Source organism: Phasianus colchicus, chromosome Z, assembly GCF_987193195.1.
Source record: "Phasianus colchicus chromosome Z, bPhaCol1.hap1.1, whole genome shotgun sequence".
Lineage (NCBI taxonomy): Eukaryota > Metazoa > Chordata > Aves > Galliformes > Phasianidae > Phasianus > Phasianus colchicus.
In genome coordinates, this window is record NC_143476.1 from 72982656 (window position 1) to 72999945 (window position 17290).

Here is a 17290-nt window from a genome sequence, read left to right on the forward strand (position 1 = left end):
ATAATTTATTTAACTTACATTGAATCAATTTATTATAATTATGCACATATGCACAGTTACCAGTTTAAGTTAGCACATTTAAAGACTTTTATACTGTCAGTCTGAATACAGAAAAATTACATTGTGTGTCTCACTTGTGCAGTTTAAACACATGGGCAATATTCAAGTGTTGTCAGATATTTTATGTAAGAAGCAGGAGGATGTTCCAAGATTTAAGGCATATGAGACAGTCGGCACTTTGGCTCATTTGGAAAACAGAAGCATTATTATTGCAAAATTTACTGTGAAGTTTGTGCATAATTTCTCATTAACAAAACATCCTCAGCTTAAAATGGCAGAAAAGTCTATATTTCCTTAATAATTACGAAAATGAAGCTGTATTTGACTGTTAGCTGTTCAGTGTGGAGACTGTTTGCTTCCATGTGTTTGCAGGATGCCTTGCACAATGGAATCTCAGTTCTTAGTCATTACCATAATAAATAAGGCTATTTATATTAAAAATAATAAATCAGTCTTTCTGATCTCTGTCTTCCCAGCAGGATACGGTTCTTTATTTGTTCTTTTCTTTTACCCTAGGCATACTAAAACTCTGTTTACTTAGTATTTCTTTAATCCATACTTAGACTCTCTTCTAACATGTGTCTGAGTAGATGATTGTAGCCTGACTCATATTTTTTAATTAAAAAAAATTGTTTTTCCTTTTTCTTCCTTGCATCTTCATTGACAATCTTTCAAGCTTTCTGATTTTTAAAATATGTTTCTCTTCAGGACACATGAAAGAGGGAAGAAGAAAAGTGCTTTTAGGTGGGCAATAAAGTATATTTAAATATGAGTAGTAGTATTTTGGTGAGTAGTCTGGGGAAAATACATAAAATTCTTCTTGTTTAGCATATTTTTTGAAAACACCATTTGTCAAGATTATATTAAAACTAGAGATAATGCATTTGTCTATATTTAAAAATAAATATTTCATGCATTTTTTTTCCCCAACATTATTCACTGTCCACTGTATTTGTATATGAGTCATTTTTACTTGTTTTCTTAAAGGAACTTTATAGTGGTAGCAAAGATTGCAATATCCTTGCATGGATACCAGCTCTTCGAGAACCAGTTCTTGATGATGTTCCGGAGAAGGTAATTAATGTTTTATCAGTTTGAACTGTTCTTTTTATGGCTGTTGTACTTGGGTGGGAAATAGTTACATATGAAATAATTGTTCCATTATCAGAATTTTTACCAGCTGCTGATTTAGAGGAGAATCACTTGTTGTTTTTATATAGTCTTCTAGTTGCTGTGAGGTTTTGAGAGGGTTTTTCTTTCACAGTTGCGTGTAACCACTTTGTAGACTTCACATTTCATTAAAAGTAGTACTTGTCATTTGGCTATCATTCTTACAATTTCCACTTCAGGTTCCTTACTTTCACACCAAATATTTATGATGCAGGAATATTACAAAAAAAAAAAAAAAAAAAAAAGACTCTAAACAAGCAAGCTTTAACTTTAATGACTAGAGGAAGATATTTGGGCTGTTTCAGGAAGATTCATAGATAACAAAATGTGTTCAACTGAGCTGAGGTGCAGATTTTTGCTTTAGCTAACAGTTTTGCTGTGAGTGAATTATTTTTTTCTCTATGTAAAACAAAACAGCAGCAGCAGCAGCAACAACAAAGCATTGCTTGCACAGCTGTGCTGTTTGAAGTTTGACATTGCGGGGGTATTTTCTTAAACTGCAGCTGCTGTTTGCAAAGTTTGTAAGTTAGCACTGCCTCTGAAAGAAGCAGTTCTGCTCCCTACCTTTCTGACACTAGTTACTACTATTTCTCACATGCTAGAACAGACTTTGAATTTCCTTTACAGTCAAAATAAGAACCCAGGATGGAATTAAACAAGGAAAACTGTTTTACCCAGAGTCACTGCAATGCACAGCTGCACAAACTCTCAAGCTGAACTGAGAACTAGTTATTAGATGTAAACAGAGGCCAAACTAACTCGAGAGCATACTGCTAGGTCATTCTAGGCCAGTGAATTTCTGACTTAAAAGCTATTGACATAAAACAAACACAGTAACATCTATTTGCCATAATTTAAATTCAGATATATGTTAATTTTCCAGTCAGTGCTGCAAATCTTTTAGCTAAAGTGGAAATTAAACAGAGTACTGTTTCTTCTAGTTTGTCTTGTCTCTATTGTCTCTAATCAGTAGAATGGCCAAAGAATTCTTTAAAAAAATCCATTAACCATGAGAGAGACAAGATAGTCTGCAGATAGATAGTAATTTAAGAAATGCCTTTAGCTCTGAACTTATTTGATTTGATTTTTAATTAAGCCAACCACTGAGAGAATTTTTATTTTCTTTAGTCTTTGCGTCGGCAGCACTTAAATCCAGCATATGAAGATGCGTGGAGCAGCAGTGATGCTGAAGACTGAACTTCAATTATATGCTGATATAAAATTGACATTCAGGCACTGCATTCAAGGACTTTATCTGCAGAAGTGGATATTGGTTGATTTATTGCGACGGGATTCCTGATACTATTCTCTTAAAGCAGAGTCAGAAACAAGATTCCACTTCTTTCTTGTCTTCTTTCTTCACTGTTACCTTTACATCTAAAGATTTACTTTTTATGTTTGTTTTTTTTTTTTTTAAATACTTTCCTTTATCTACTGGTCTTTTTTTTTCAGCATTGAACAACTGATAAAGGAAAATTTAAATCCCTTGGGACCAATTAGCATTGCATTGTTTGTGGTATCACTCATACATAAAGAGGTAATCCCCTCATTTCAGAGAGATGATACAGAGGATTTTGCCTTAAGAAGGACTAGCTCAGGGATACTTTTTTACTATGTCTAGATGGAGGAGTCTGGGTCCATTTTCAACTGCTTATGTACTTTGGGAACTAACAGAATTTTGTGCTGTTCTTTTAAGTTTTATCGGTTCTGCAAAACTTTCTCTAGAAATGCAGTATTCAGTTCAGAAAGAGGCATAGCTGGAATCATTAATTCAAGTATTTGTTTGGTGACCCCATCAACTACTATCTTAATCTGTACTATAAAATTAAGAATAGCGGTTAGGGTTTCATTCACTGCTGCTGTTAAGAGGTTTTTAAGATCAGCAAATAACTTCTACAAATTACTCTCACATCCCTAGCCAACATGGAGAATTCGTGGACAGAGACAGACATTATGTACAGTGCAAGGCAAAGAAAGGATCACATTTCAAGTTAGACACAGAAAACCTAGTCCTTCAAAACTGCTTTCTTCTGAATTTGTAGTCCTAAAGTTGGTCTGTTTTGAAAAGAAGGAGTTGTGTGGAATCATTGTCTAATCTCAGGCACTAACTTTTGCCTGAGACATAGTATAATCACCAGTTGGGGACTTGAGTTAGATTAGACAGAAATGCAGTTTATTCAGGAAAAAAATAAAAGAACCTTTCTAAACCAGAGGTAATGGTGGGACAACAAACTCGGACAGAAGGAAAAAAAATGTATTATATATAAATGAAAGAAAATAAGTTAATCTTTTTATAATGTGTATTGTTAGTATGATTATTATACATACTATAGTTGATTCGCTGTCCTTTTGTATTTAATATTTATACAAAGTAACAACTGTCATTTTTTGTATCAGTGTAGAAGCCAGAGTAATGCAGAGTGAGCAGTGCGCGTGTCAGGGAAATGTTACAACTAAACAAGTTTGATATGTAATGTGAATTTGCTGGTGGAGACTGAAAATGTACCTTGCTCTATTAAATCAAGCTGTAAAGTGGAAAACTTCCCAGAGTTTCAGATTAAGTTAGTTTAAGGACCATGCTGCCATTTTCTGAGTGATGAGTGAATTTTCTACTTGTTAAAAAACGATCATTTTAATTACAGTGGTGGCTGTTCCATCTAAGAGTGGAAAACTTAGGGAACATATTTGAGGCAAAATTACATGTTTTCATTTTTCTTTTTAAAAAGTATGTTCTATTAAAGTGACCTTTTTGTGTGTTACAATTGTGCATAAAATTTGTATATGCCAACTGCAGTTCATTTATTTGGTATTTGGATTTCTGAAATGTTGCTCAGTACTTCATAGTTAGCAAAGAATAATTTTCTAGTTAGCAAAAAATAAATTCATTATTTTTTCAATCAGTTTTCAGTTGTCTGTAACATGACCATAGATTATGTTGAATTTAGGAAAGAAATAACCCACAAAAATGCATCCTGAACCAAACGAGGCCTGTGGGGATCTTGTAATGGTGTATAGAATGGGAGAGATGTAGAAATCTGAATTCATTTAAGAAGGTAAACTGCAGAGCAAAACCCATAAAATGAGTGTTGTATTACATTTTGTTGCTGTTTGTTTTTTGTTTTTGAGTGGCCTTCCTCTCTCAAAGTTCTCTTTCATAAGTTTGCAAGTTTCTTCAGGTTTGTTTTTTTCTCGTAAGGTGCTCAGATGCAAACATGACAAGCCTGGTAAGGAAGCTACCATACCCTATTCTAGACGTATTGTGCTGCTGATGCAGAAGAAGAGTGCAGAAGTGCTTCACTGTTCCCCAGGTTCCCACCAACTACAGCCAGCAACAGGCTTATTGAGCAACACTGCATTGTGTTAGCCAATTCACAATTAAACAATTCTGTTAGAAGATGAGAACAATCAGAAATTTTCTAGCCATCTTTTTTGGACCAACAGCTTTGCTTATCAGTGGCAAGACAACTCTGTATTTTTCCAGTTATCCAAATGCTTTCTGGGGCCTTGTCCCTGTGACTATAATCTGAAAAATATATCCATTTAATTTTTTTTGCTTCCTACTCCTCACTTCCCTGTGCTTTTAGTGCACAACTGTTGAGATTGGAAGGGATTCTGACAATCACCTGTATCACTACTTACAAGCCTCCAACTGGACTTTCAGCCACTGTAGCAAGCCTCTGGGCATGGCATTTTAACTGTTCTGCAGTCTTATCTCACACTCCTCTTACCTAGTCTGCACTTTGTCAGCTTACTTGTAAGTGTGTTTTGAAAGAGTGTCAAAAGCCCTACTGAAGTCAAGGTAAATGTAACCAACTGTTCCCCCTCATCTGCTCAGTTAGATATCATAGGAGGCTGGAAGGCTGGTCAGTCATGATTTCCCCGTCACATAGCCGTGCTGACTGCTCCCAAACACTTTTTTGTTCTTCATGTGTCTGGAAAAGGCTTCCAGGGCTACTTAAATTACATCAACAGGAATGGGGATGAGATTGACTGGCCTGGATTTGCCCTTTCTGAAGACAGGGATGGCTTTCCAGTTCTTAGAAACCTCTCTAGCTTCTTATGAGGTTTCCAAGATAACTGGGATTGTCTTTGCAACAGTATCAGCCATCTCCCTCACCAGCAGTGGATACATTCAGTCAGCCACCATGAACTTGTGTAAGTATTCCCTAACTAGCTCTTCTTTTTGTTGCAGACTTTTGATTCATTTCACAGACTTGAGATTGCTAAAGGCCAATCCAACCAGTAAAGACAGTGCCAAAGAAGTACTTTGTACCACTTTACCATGTCCTTTGTCTCCATTTCACCTGCCCACATTTTCAAGGGCTCACACTCTCCCTAGTCCCCCTTTTGCTGCCCGTAAAAGGTCCTCTTTACATTCATGTTCATCACCAGATTTAATTCCAGATGAGTTTTGGTTTCTTAAACCCATACATGTATGCTTGGACTGGTTTGGTTTTTTTTTAAATATTCTTCCATGCTTCCACTTCTTGTGTGCTTCCTTTTTTGCATTTTGAGTTTTGTCAGGTTCTTGTTTTTCAACTATGCAGATAATCTTCCACCTATGCTTGATTTTCTGCAAGATGGGATGAACAGTGCTTGAACTTGGAGGAGGTGATCCTTGAAAACAAACCAGCCCTCCTGCATTCTTCTCCTCCTGGGCCAAATTCTATGAGATTATTCCTAATAAAATCTTGAGTAGGGACCTATTTGAAAATGTGGAAATTCTTCATACAAAAGAGGTGATTCTCCCACAGTATTTAGTATTGGTGCAGCCTCTCCTTGAATATTGGATGCAGTTTTGGGCTTCACAATGTAGATAGGATATTATGGTCCTTGAATGTGTCTAAAGGGGGACGACAAAGCTGGTGACAAAGCTTGAAGCCATGTCCTGCAAAGAAAAGCTGAGGGCACTCAGGTGGCCCAGTCTGGAGAAGAGGAGGCTGAGGGTTGACTTCTCCCTGCAGCTCCCTGAGGAGGGGAGGAAAAGGGAGGTGCCGGGCTCTGCTGCGGGAGCCAAAGGCAGGATGGAAATGGCACACAGCTGCTAGGGGGAGGTTCAGGAGAGGTGTTTGGAAACATCTCTGTGCTGCGAGGTGTCAGGTCCTGGCACAGGCTACATGGAGAGGTGGCTGAGACCTGTGTTGTCAGTGCTCAAGAGGTGTTAGGCATTGCCCTCAGTAATGTGCTGTAAACTCTGTTTAGCCCTGAGGTGGTCAGGCAGCTGGACTCGGTGATCACTGTAGATCTCTTTCAACTGTTCCATTCCATTCCATCCTCCTATGTTCTTACAGGGTTCATTTTCATATTGTTGCAGTATAACTTTTTGCATCGTACCAGTTTTGCATAAGCTGTGCCATGAATGCAATGTGGGATTCAGCTCAGGAAGAGGTGGGCTGGGGATTATCTGCCCAAGTATTTCTCTACTCACATTCCTGTCAGGCTAGTGTTTGAAGTTGTCCCAGACAGCTAAAAATAGGATTTTTTTTTTTTTTTTTTTTTTTTTTTTTTTGCCTCAGGGGTTTATTGCTCCTATTAAGAGTTGTTATCTTCTGCATAGGAATCTTCCCAAACTATCTTCTGCCATCAGTTGATTATATTCTCACTCTTAACTGTTGTCTTCTGGTGGAAGGAGAGGTGTTTCTGGTGAAGGAAATAAGCATTTTTGTCTCATTTGGGCAAGACTCCAAGCTCATTCTGTAGTTGAGTCGCTGCAAACCTTCCATGTAATGACAGTAGCTGATAGGTGGTACTAGTTTCCAAGTTTTTAAGCCACTTGGTACTATGCAGTGTCTCAAACATCAGTTTCTGTGAATATTCTGCTGGAATTTATATGAAAAGATTCTAGATGTAGTGAATTTATTATTTGTGTTCCCAATTTTTTTAAATGTGCTGACTAAATCTGAATTTCTCCCTTTTTAATAAATATTTTGTTTCCACGCTAATATATTTTTATGCTATTTGAGCTCTTTCAGAGTCAGAAATGCAGAAAGTGGTGTAGTATAGGCTTAATTGTACTTATTGTGTCAACCAGAAAAAGCATCAAACATCTTAAGATCCAGTTGGGTGTTAGAAGGAGCACTGTTTTCATGTTGAAATAAAGTCATGCACTTGAGAGGCAACTAGCTGATAGCTGAATGCTAAGTTCCTGTTAAAAACAACGAGAAAGTTTAGAGTTTGAAGAGTTTGAGCTGAGCTGGAGAGCACTCCATCACAGTATTGAGTGCTGGGACTGAGCAGTGAAACTGTGTTAAAGCACATACAGAAATGTTTGCATCCTGTAAGGCCATTCTGGGAATTTACTGTTGCTTCAAAGACTTGCTCTGCCTGTCAAGGAAGTTGAGAAGAGTTTTATTTCAGTTTGATACAGAAGGTACAGAAGAGTGAAAAAAATATTTTTTCTCACAAGAGATCAAAGAACTTAGTTTCCCTTTTAGCCTAGGGAAACAATGGAGATGGGTGCCAGTCTGAGCCAGCTGAGTGTAAGAAAAGGCTCCTTCAGCCTGAGTGAAAGCTGAGCTCTGCAAAGGCAGTCAGGTAAGGTTCCTTGATTATTCGTGTCTAGATTATGATGCTTGCAAAGAGTCAGGCATCAAGACAAAGATGGTTAACTCTCAAATACTGGGAAAAAAAAAAAGCCAAAAAAAAACCCAACAGGTAAATACTACTGCCTTTCCCCCTTTTCTCTGTACCCAGTATATGTATGCTTTTATACATCTGCTCACAAGAAAAGGTGTAGGGATTTTGCTGTTTGGATTTACAATCAAGCCAGGTTTCTACTGTATGAGGCACCTTTTTTTAGTAATGAATAAGTTACTCACATATTCAGCCAGCTTATCCAGGACCCTAAGAACTCTGACATCACAAAGCAGAAAAAATTATTAAATCTGGGGACATAAACAAAGCTGTCTTTTTCCCCTTATGTTTAACTTTGTGTTAGAGTCCTTATGCTACCTTATATGGCTATATGTATGCATTTTATATATATGCATACATATGTGGTGTGTGTATATATATATATAGTATAAATGCCACTACTTTGGCACCATGGGAGAAAAGTTCTTGCTTGTTACCTAATTTTTAACACAGGTAAATATCTACTGCATACAAATGGGAATTGTAAGCCCTTTGCTGAATACTGGGCTAGATTCTGTCATGATGAATCACAGCATCACAGAATCACAGAACTACAGGTGTTATAAGAGAACTCTTATCACCAAACCCAACCTCCTGCTAAAACCGTACAGAAGGTTGCACAGGAAAGTGTTCAGACAGGTTTTGAGTATCCTCAGAGAAGGAGAATCCAAAACATCTCATGGCAGCTTCTTCCAGTGCTCTGTCACTCCCAGAATAAAAAGCTTTTTTCTCATGTTCTGATGGAACTTCCTGCATTTCAGTTTGTGCTCATTGCCCCTTTGTCCGGTTACTGTGCACCACTGAAAAGAGCCTGACCCCATTCACCTGACTCCTGCCCTTTATATTTGTATGAATTGATAAGATCTCTCCTCAGACTTCTCTTCCCCAGGCTGAACAGCCTTTCCTCACATGGGAGATGCTACAAGCCTCTCACTATCTTTGTGGCCCTCCTCTGGACTCTCTCTATAACTTCCATGTCTGTCTTGTACTGGGAAGCCCAGAACAATGAACATGTAAGCTGAGCAATAGTACCAATAAAGCTTGAGATATATGGTCAAGTAATGGGCTTATCAGTTAAGATATGGAAAATGTCCCGCTATATACTTCTAACAAGAAACACATAGGAACTAACATGGTTAAAACAGTCCACGAAGAGAGTGAGTCTGAGTATTTGCTATGTTCATGGCCCCTTAGATGTGTGCTGAGGTTTTGACATTTAAAGACATTCTTCAAGGCGGTGAATTGGTTTCAGTGGAGAGCAGTTAAATGCTTGTAACATCCAACTAATCAAAAACACGCAAAACATATCATTGAAGTCCTTTGGCGTGGTCAAAGATGAGTTACGTAATGGATATGCCTTCTTCCCTCCTCCCCTTGTTTTTGTTTTCTTTTAGTCTATTTTATGAAGATAATGGGAATGGAGGATAAATAGACATGACTGAGTGGCCAGGAATTCAGGCAGGTGCTTAACTGCTGCCTGCAGCTTCATCCCTTCAAACCATATCCATGTGCCATATGGTCAGCCATACCCGCCAGCCCACATGCCTGCCCAGGTGACAGCTGGCCAATGCCATCTACAATGCTGGCAGTGCACAGACACCCCTAGCTCAGTCAAATTCCACTAAGCCTAAGAGTTGAGAATAAATATTTGAGGCAATAAAAGAAGAGCTTTCTATTTACATATGAAACATCATTTTAATTGCATAGGCACACAGCGTTGTTCTTAGTTTTCAGTTTGTTACCATATGATTTAAAGTTAAGGAAGAAGAAAAAATTGGATATTTTGGGTTATGCATTATCTTTGTGCTAAGTGGATACCTGCAGAATTCTGGAAGATCTGAGGTTGACAAGGCCCTCCAATTCCATATGGCCCAACCCCTGCTCCAGCTGGAACACCCAGAGCAGGGTGCCCAGGCCCACATCCAGGTTCTGGACATCTCCAAGGAGGAGATCCCACAGATCCCTCTGGGCAGCCTGTGCCAGTACTCCATTACCTGCACAGCACAGAAGTGCTTCTGGTGCTCAGAGGGAACCTCCTGTGTTCCTATTTATGCCCACCGCCTCTTATCCTGGCACTGGGCACCACTGACAGAGCCCAGCTCTGTCCTTCTTCTTGGAAACCACAACCTGCCTTCAGGTATTTATGGACATTCTAAGCCTCCTTTTCTCCAGCCTGAACAGCCCCAGTTCTCCCACCTTCTCCTCAGAGGAGAGTGTTCCTGTCCCAGTGCACTCCAAACTCCATGAATCCACACTTTTCTCTGTGAGACTGAGCAGCACTGGTGATCCCAAAGAGGTTTTATAGTAAATTTCCTCATGCCAAATGGGAGATTAACATCAGCAGTTTAAATCAGTCCAACCAGTTATTTTTACAGCCATACATTTGTAATCCACAGTAACATGTTTAAGCATGAGTGGGGTAATCAACTTGGCAATGAAAATAATATGCCTTTGTAACACGCAGAATAGAGCAATGCAGGGGGCAGAAACAAGGGGGGCTGTTAAGGTCTTTTTGCTGTTTTCTGTGGTGGTTTTAAGGATACGAAGCATTTTACTTTTCTACTGACTGCAAAGCATTTATTTGACAGGATATTTTTGTTGTATCAGTTTCAGGCCTCAGCATCCTTGTTTTGCATTAGTTGTAATAAGACTTCTAAGGCAAAAGTCTCAGCCTCCAGTGCCTTCGCTAAAATATTCTAAAACAATTTGTAATATGATTTTTATGAAAGTTAGATCCAAAAAGTGAAATCATTTTAGATGAAGGAAGATGTTATGCTCTTGCTGGAAATCACTGGGAAGAACAGACTCATGTTGGTAGCCAGCCAGTTCCATTTGTATTTAAAATTTGAAGTTGACTCATAATCCTCTCTCTGCTCGTAGCTCAGGCTGGCCTCTGAAGGAACCTTAGCTATTATTGCTTGCCCACAGTGTGTAACTTTCATCCACAAAAATGTATCTCAGTGTGCATGGTGAAACTTTAATCTGTTGCTGCTATTTTAAGACAGGAGGGAAAAAAAAAAAAAAAAAAAAAAAGTGAGAGAGAGAAGCAGAGATAAAAGGGAATCCTTCCTTCCAGTGCAGTGTATGCATTTTCTCCTGGCATCAGCATTACCCAGACATGTTAACTCTGCCTCTCAGAAGCAGCCCGACTCATGTAGCCCACATAGTGCTGCATAGCTCACCTGTGCAGAGCTCCATGCTGCAGGGCTGGGCTGCCTGCCTTGCTACTGAGTTAGCATGCTTCTTCTGTGCTCTCTATCAAAACAGCACAATGAGCACAGCTGTGAGGAGCCCATGTTTGTTGTAATTAAGGATACACCAAAGAGGAGGTGTAGGGTAAGAATCCTGAGTTCCCATGTTTTCTGGCAGTCAGTAGGGAGTGTCCCGCATTGCTCAACAGTTAATTACTACTGCTATCACCTCCTACACTGTGCTGTAACTCCTAAGGAAACCAGCTGATTGTGATTCTCATGCTAGCAAACATGAAAAAAATGTTTTTGGACTCCACAAAACAAATGTGAACAAAGTTCTTTATTTTTGCCCATCACTAACGCTTCTGGGTGTGCTATATGGCCCAGAGAACACACCTTTCTACATGGAGCATGCATTACTGTCCTCTGAATTGAAGCGAAGCATCTGAAGTCCCCGTGCAGCCTGTGGTTTTGCAGTGCAACTGTGCACCAGGAGACTCCATCATGCAGGACGTATGCACGCCTCCTGTGGGAAGTGGACCCACTCGGCACCCAATCGCAGTGTGTTACACATTCTTGGAGTAGTGCACAAATTGTTTCCCAGGAAAAAAATAACAACCTGCATTTCTCAAGTTGCACGGAGCTCTGCCATCTGAATGCTATTCATCACTGTTTATAAGGAAAGTTTCCAGAACTTTTAATTGTTTTGCACACAGCTACTATACCTGAGGGCCTTAGTGAATGTGTGAGACAGCTGCTTCATCCTGTTCTGCCACTGCAGATACCTATTAAAGTTCAGGTTGACTAATGAAGTATATCAAAGCAATTTAAATAACACTCTGTGATGGGCTGCTCTGTGAAATGCAGACAGCTGTGAGACATGCAGGCCTGTGGGATACAGGAGCTGTGCTGCCTGTCCCAGATTACAGGTTTCATAGACTTGTCCTGCGTACCCTAAATACATGTCAGGTGATCCTGATGGCATGTCGCCTATCAGGAGGAAGGTTTATATGTTCCAGTAACCTTGAGAACTGTACCAGCAGTTTCTTTTCCTGCCAAAGAGAGGGAAATCTGAACAAGTAAAAGGATGAAAAGCGGTCCAGCAACCCACCAAAGAGCTCGAGAACCAAGCATGACAGCCACAAGAAAGATGGAGTGAGAGGAGACAAAGCAGCTGTGCCAGCTTGCAGAAGGGAAGTCAGAGCCCCAGAGCACATGGGGTGAGCACACCCAGCACCCCTGAGCACCAGCAGGGCTGGGCCTGCTGCTGGCCCCTGCCCGCAGGCCTCAGCAGGGTGAAGGTCTGGCTCAGGACAGTGCAGCTGTGTGGGCCTGCACAGCTCCATCATCATTCCTCTGTCTTCACTGCCTCCCTGTAGGAGCTAAGCTCTGGCTTTTCCTCCGCTCTATCTACGGCCTCCTCTCACCACTGCTTTAATTTGCATCTTCTTTCTGCTGCACACACACAGTTCCCAGAGTCAGGCTCAGTCCTGGCCTGCCTGCACGCTGCAACCCTCAGCCTTCCACTCACTGGATATTATTCACCAAGCTTTTTAGCTTAGAGCTGGTGGTTACCTGCTTTGCAGACATCGCCCGCCTTTCCAGGCAGCCTCTGTGCCATTCTTCCCTACTCTGGGTGCTCAGGCCACGTTCAAAGCAGCAGAACACATGTGCTTAGCTCTGACAGCCATTTGGCAATGTGAGAGCTGAACTGCACCCACAGGATGAGGCAGATGGGAGGAGAGTTCATTCGCTTTTTCGTAACCCTGCATTAACATATACAAGCAGTTTCCAGAATAACATTAGCTGCTTTTTAACTCACTTGGATTCAGTGCAATACTCTTCAATGAAGAAATAGATCATTAGTTCCCACACCTGCAGTTTTGTTTGTTAAGTCACTAGAAAATAGTCGTCCTGAAAGCCTGACATTTACATACTATTTTTGCTTTATAATCCTCCCATTTTCATTATTTTTTTCTCCAGCTACCTACAGCTTCTTAGAACCTTATTCTCACTAAGAAAAATTATCATGCAAAAGCTAGTTTATCTAAAAGAAGCTTAGTTAAACAGAAGTATGATTGAAGCATTGTAGATAATCAGGATCATTATTCACTGCCATAACAATGTATTTCCCAATTCTATAACTTCACACAACACAGAACTGTTGCCACCTTTGTTCTTTATCCAGGTTTGTAGATGCTACTTCTCCATAATCTTTCTTTACTCAGTTTCACATTTTTGCCTTTCCTCCCAACATTTTCTAAACACCATTTTGCCTTAAAGTTAGGCCACCCTGACTGGGGTTACACAATTTCTTTTAACATGTTCTCCACTGCCTTGACCTCCCTTCAGCACAATGACCAGTAGCCTTCCTGGCACATATAAGTTCTGCTCCATCCAGCATTGAGATGTCAACTCTTTTTCCTCCACAACTATTCATCAAAACTGGTCTAACCTTTTTTTTTTTCTTTTTTTCTTTTTTTTTCTTCTCATGCTCAGAGCTGACTAACTTTCATTCACTAATCACCCTTCTAGATGACTTCCTCCTCCTCACTTACTCCCATGTCTGTCACCTGTTTAATGAAAGGTGTCACAAATTTTAAGATCATTCCTATGCTGAGATCTAACTAACTACTGTTTACTTTGGCTTCTTGTGTTCTTTTTTAACCTTTGCTTTTATTCTACCATCATGTCACTTCTCCTTTAAATCACTTTTTTCTTGCTTCAGCTCAATTCATGATTTTGACCTAGCCTGTGCAAGCAGTCTTTGTTCACTTGCTCTTTCAGCAAATATCTCCACCCTTTTTATGACCTTACTCCAAGCTGGTCTACCCAGGTTATAACTTCTCATTCTTATCAGATCTCAAGACCCACTTCTGTCATTAGATCTTTGGAAAATGAGTCAGACATTTGTTTTCGGTTACCTCTTAAATATTCATGAGATATTTCTGTACTGTGCTCTCACCTGCATCACATGTTCTCACACCATCCTGAATGTCCAAAACCCTCATTAACCTAAACATGGGGAACTGTCTGCAGCTGACAAACATCATGCCCTGTTTCTGCATGACCACATCATCCACTCTCTTGTCCCATCCGAAAGTTTTTACCTATTCATTATATCAGGACTCATATCTTCTCAGCTCCAGAGTGTGGGTAGAGTAAATATACTAACAATTTAGTATAGTGGACAAACTTTCACCTCATTTTAGGAGAAAAACTAGAAAATAGAATTTGATCCCATTCACAGTTTATTTTAGGTTCAACAGCAAGGAAATAGAGAGGATATCTACAAAGCACTTGCACACAATTCCTCGACAGAGATGCTTGATCTATTAAGAGCTGTTTGAAGAAAATGATAGCTGTCCCAGACCTGATAAAATCTCAGCACATGATGCACAAAGCAGCTGAGACGTTGTCTCTGATCAGACTCTGTAGAAATCTGTGGATACATAGATGTTCCCTGGCAGCCTGATCTGGTAGGTAGCAATCTGCCCATGGCATAGGGTTGGGGCTCAGTGGTCTTTAATGTCCCTTCCTACTAAGCCATTCTAGGATTCTAGGATTCCATGATTCCATGATCCAACCAACATTATCCCACTCTTTCTTCTTCTACCTTCTACCACTACCTTCTTCCACTACCTTCTACAGGATACCAAGTCATGGCCAGAGTGGGCAAGGCCAGGCAGAGCCAGCAGAAGCCCAGCTCCACCACCTCCATCAGCCTCTAGAGTCAGCAGCATTCAGGCTCCTTGAGGGTGCATAGCTCAGGGCAGGCCAAGCAGGCACAGGAATGTCCTGGCAGCTTGGGTGAGAGAGTTCAAAGCAGTTAAAATTAGCCTTACCCTACCTCGGGTGGAAGGAGGAAAGCTTTTGTGCAGGACTGCATTACTTGTTTAGCTTCCATGCTCAAAAATCCTGCCATGTCTTGGCAGAGTCTTTAAAAAAAACCCAGAATAATGGAAAGAATTTGTATGGAAACTATCCTGCTTTGTCTGCCTTTTTTTTTTTTTTTTTTTTTCCTATGTCTAATCCACCCTGCTTTGAAATTTCCAGCCCACTCTCAGCCTCACCACCTTTGCAGCCTGTTGGGGCCGGCAGGGAAATAAGGTGTTTTCTTAGGAGCTCTAATCTAAAAGCCTTTTAACTGTTAAAGATTAACCATTAAAGCATTTATGGAAAAGCACACATTTTCGTGACACTTGACTCTTGCCTGCCACATTCTTTAACTCAGCTATTGGTAATGCTTCAGTAGCCCACTCACACTTAGCAGGCTGACAGGAAGATGAGCTCTAATCTTAAGCTGTAAATACACAAATGCAGGGTAAAATGATTTTCCTGACTGGGGAGGTACAAAGCCTCTGACTGCTAGCAAGCTTGTGTGTAATGCTGTTTTTCAGTGGTGCAGTTTGTTGGAGATCAGGATTTCTGTGATGCTTATTGTTGAGCTTCTTATGAGCGGCCTGGTGCTTTGGTGTGGGGGAGGAGGGCTGCTCATATGCCTGTACCTGTAGGCAAATAGATGAATGCAGTGAACCAGGCCCAAGTGAGGAAGTTCAAGCAAAACAATAGCATTTTAAGGAGAAGAAAGGATGTATCTGTCTGGAAAAGTAATGCTCTGAAATGATCTTTTTAGACATAATATGCTTCAGATAAGAAAACCCAATGCTGAGGCACTGGTAACAGTTAGAATCATGGAGTTATCTGTTGTAACAGACCTTCGAGATCCCCAAGTCTAGGAACCATCCTGACTTACTGGGTCCCATCACTAAACCATGTTCCTCAATGCCGTGTCCGCATACCTCTCCTCCAGTAATGGAGACTTCAGCTCTTCTCTTGGCACCCTGTTCCTTGACCACCCTTGAGCATTTGAATCCTTGCTAATGTCCAATCTACATCTCCACTGATGCAGCTTGAGACCATGAGACAGGTGTTGATATTCATATTGAATATGAAGGGCCAAATAAGATCTAGATGCTCAAAACTTCACAAATCCAACTGGATTCTCTTGCAAAATTGGCAGATATTGGGACCTTTCCTCTATACCTGCTGATCAAAAGTAGATCTGAGATCAGCAAAAGGTTTCCTGCACAGCATTTTGCTCTGTGCTTCTTTAGTGCTACTGAGACGTTTGCTTCCATCTCCATAAAATCACAATAGAAACCATTTCACCTGAAATACATAAATCACTTCTAAAGAAAGAACATGAGACAGGCTGGACTGCAAGATCAATTTGCTTTCAGGAATTTCAGTGGAATTTCAAAGGGCCCTTCAATTTCTGCCTTAGAAAGAAAAGTAATTATTTCTGTAACAAACTTTGCTGTGAAATCACCTGCATCTTCTAGCAGAATCAAATTGCTGAGACAAGAACTAACCAAACCAACAACGAGATAGTGCTGGGAAGGGAGTGACATTGTTTTCTCTTTATTATTTATTGTTAATCATTATTTTACTTTTTATTATTATTTACTAACTGGTAGTATGCAGGATGGTTTACTTCAGGATCAAGACCTTTATCAAGATCTTAGAGGGATTAGGGGGCATGCCTAACAAAGAGACCTAACTCCTGTACAGTTTCACGTAAAAAAAAAAAAAAGCTGACACTAGAAGCAGCGAAGGTGTTTGGGGGGTAACCACTGTTTGCTTATCTTGAGTACTTGTCAGAGAGACAAGCTGCCTTAAAAATGGTGAGAGAGAATAGTAAACATGGTAATTTAGAACTTCCTCTGTGTCACGGTGGCATCATGTCTGCAGAGAGAAATTTCAGCTGCATTCATATGTATGAGCTTGTGCAGCTTTTGAAACTTTTCACATAAGTAGAACTCATTATAAACTACAAAGTCTGAGATCAAACTGAGGGCAGCTTAGAAGCCTGAGATGTCTCTGAAAACCTCATTGTAAATTCAGATTTCTTGTTCTGTCTCCTGTCTCAGTTAGCAAAAGCAGGCACAATAAATACATTAACAGTTTACTTCATTCACTGTAAAACCTCTGTTTTACAGATATGAAGAGAAAGCTTCAGTGTACTCTCTAGAAATATTTATAAGCCATTTTAGAATGACAAGGTTGTATTTAAATGTCCTCTACTATCCAGTGTCTAAGCTTTGAAGAGAAACTATAAGATCACAGAAGTCATCCAACGTTCCCTACCTCTGAAAGTCACTTCTGTATATGTATGTGTGTATCACATGCACAGAGAAAACAGTAGCTCAACTACTAAACTGGATGAAGAGTGT

General features: G+C 40.1%; 1 protein-coding gene across 3 annotated transcripts in view; it reads left to right on the top strand.

Annotated features, from left to right (window-relative positions):
• Positions 1-4326, top strand: part of ERCC8 (ERCC excision repair 8, CSA ubiquitin ligase complex subunit) — a 35777-nt gene extending 31451 nt beyond the window's left edge. For all 3 annotated transcript variants that reach the window (XM_031605449.2, XM_031605450.1, XM_090130954.1), the window contains exons 11-12: positions 1048-1134; positions 2359-4326. In XM_031605449.2, coding sequence (XP_031461309.1) covers positions 1048-1134; positions 2359-2427 — 156 coding nt within the window. In that variant the 3' untranslated portion in view covers positions 2428-4326. The remainder of the gene's footprint in view (positions 1-1047; positions 1135-2358) is intronic.
• Positions 4327-17290: the final 12964 nt, after the last annotated feature.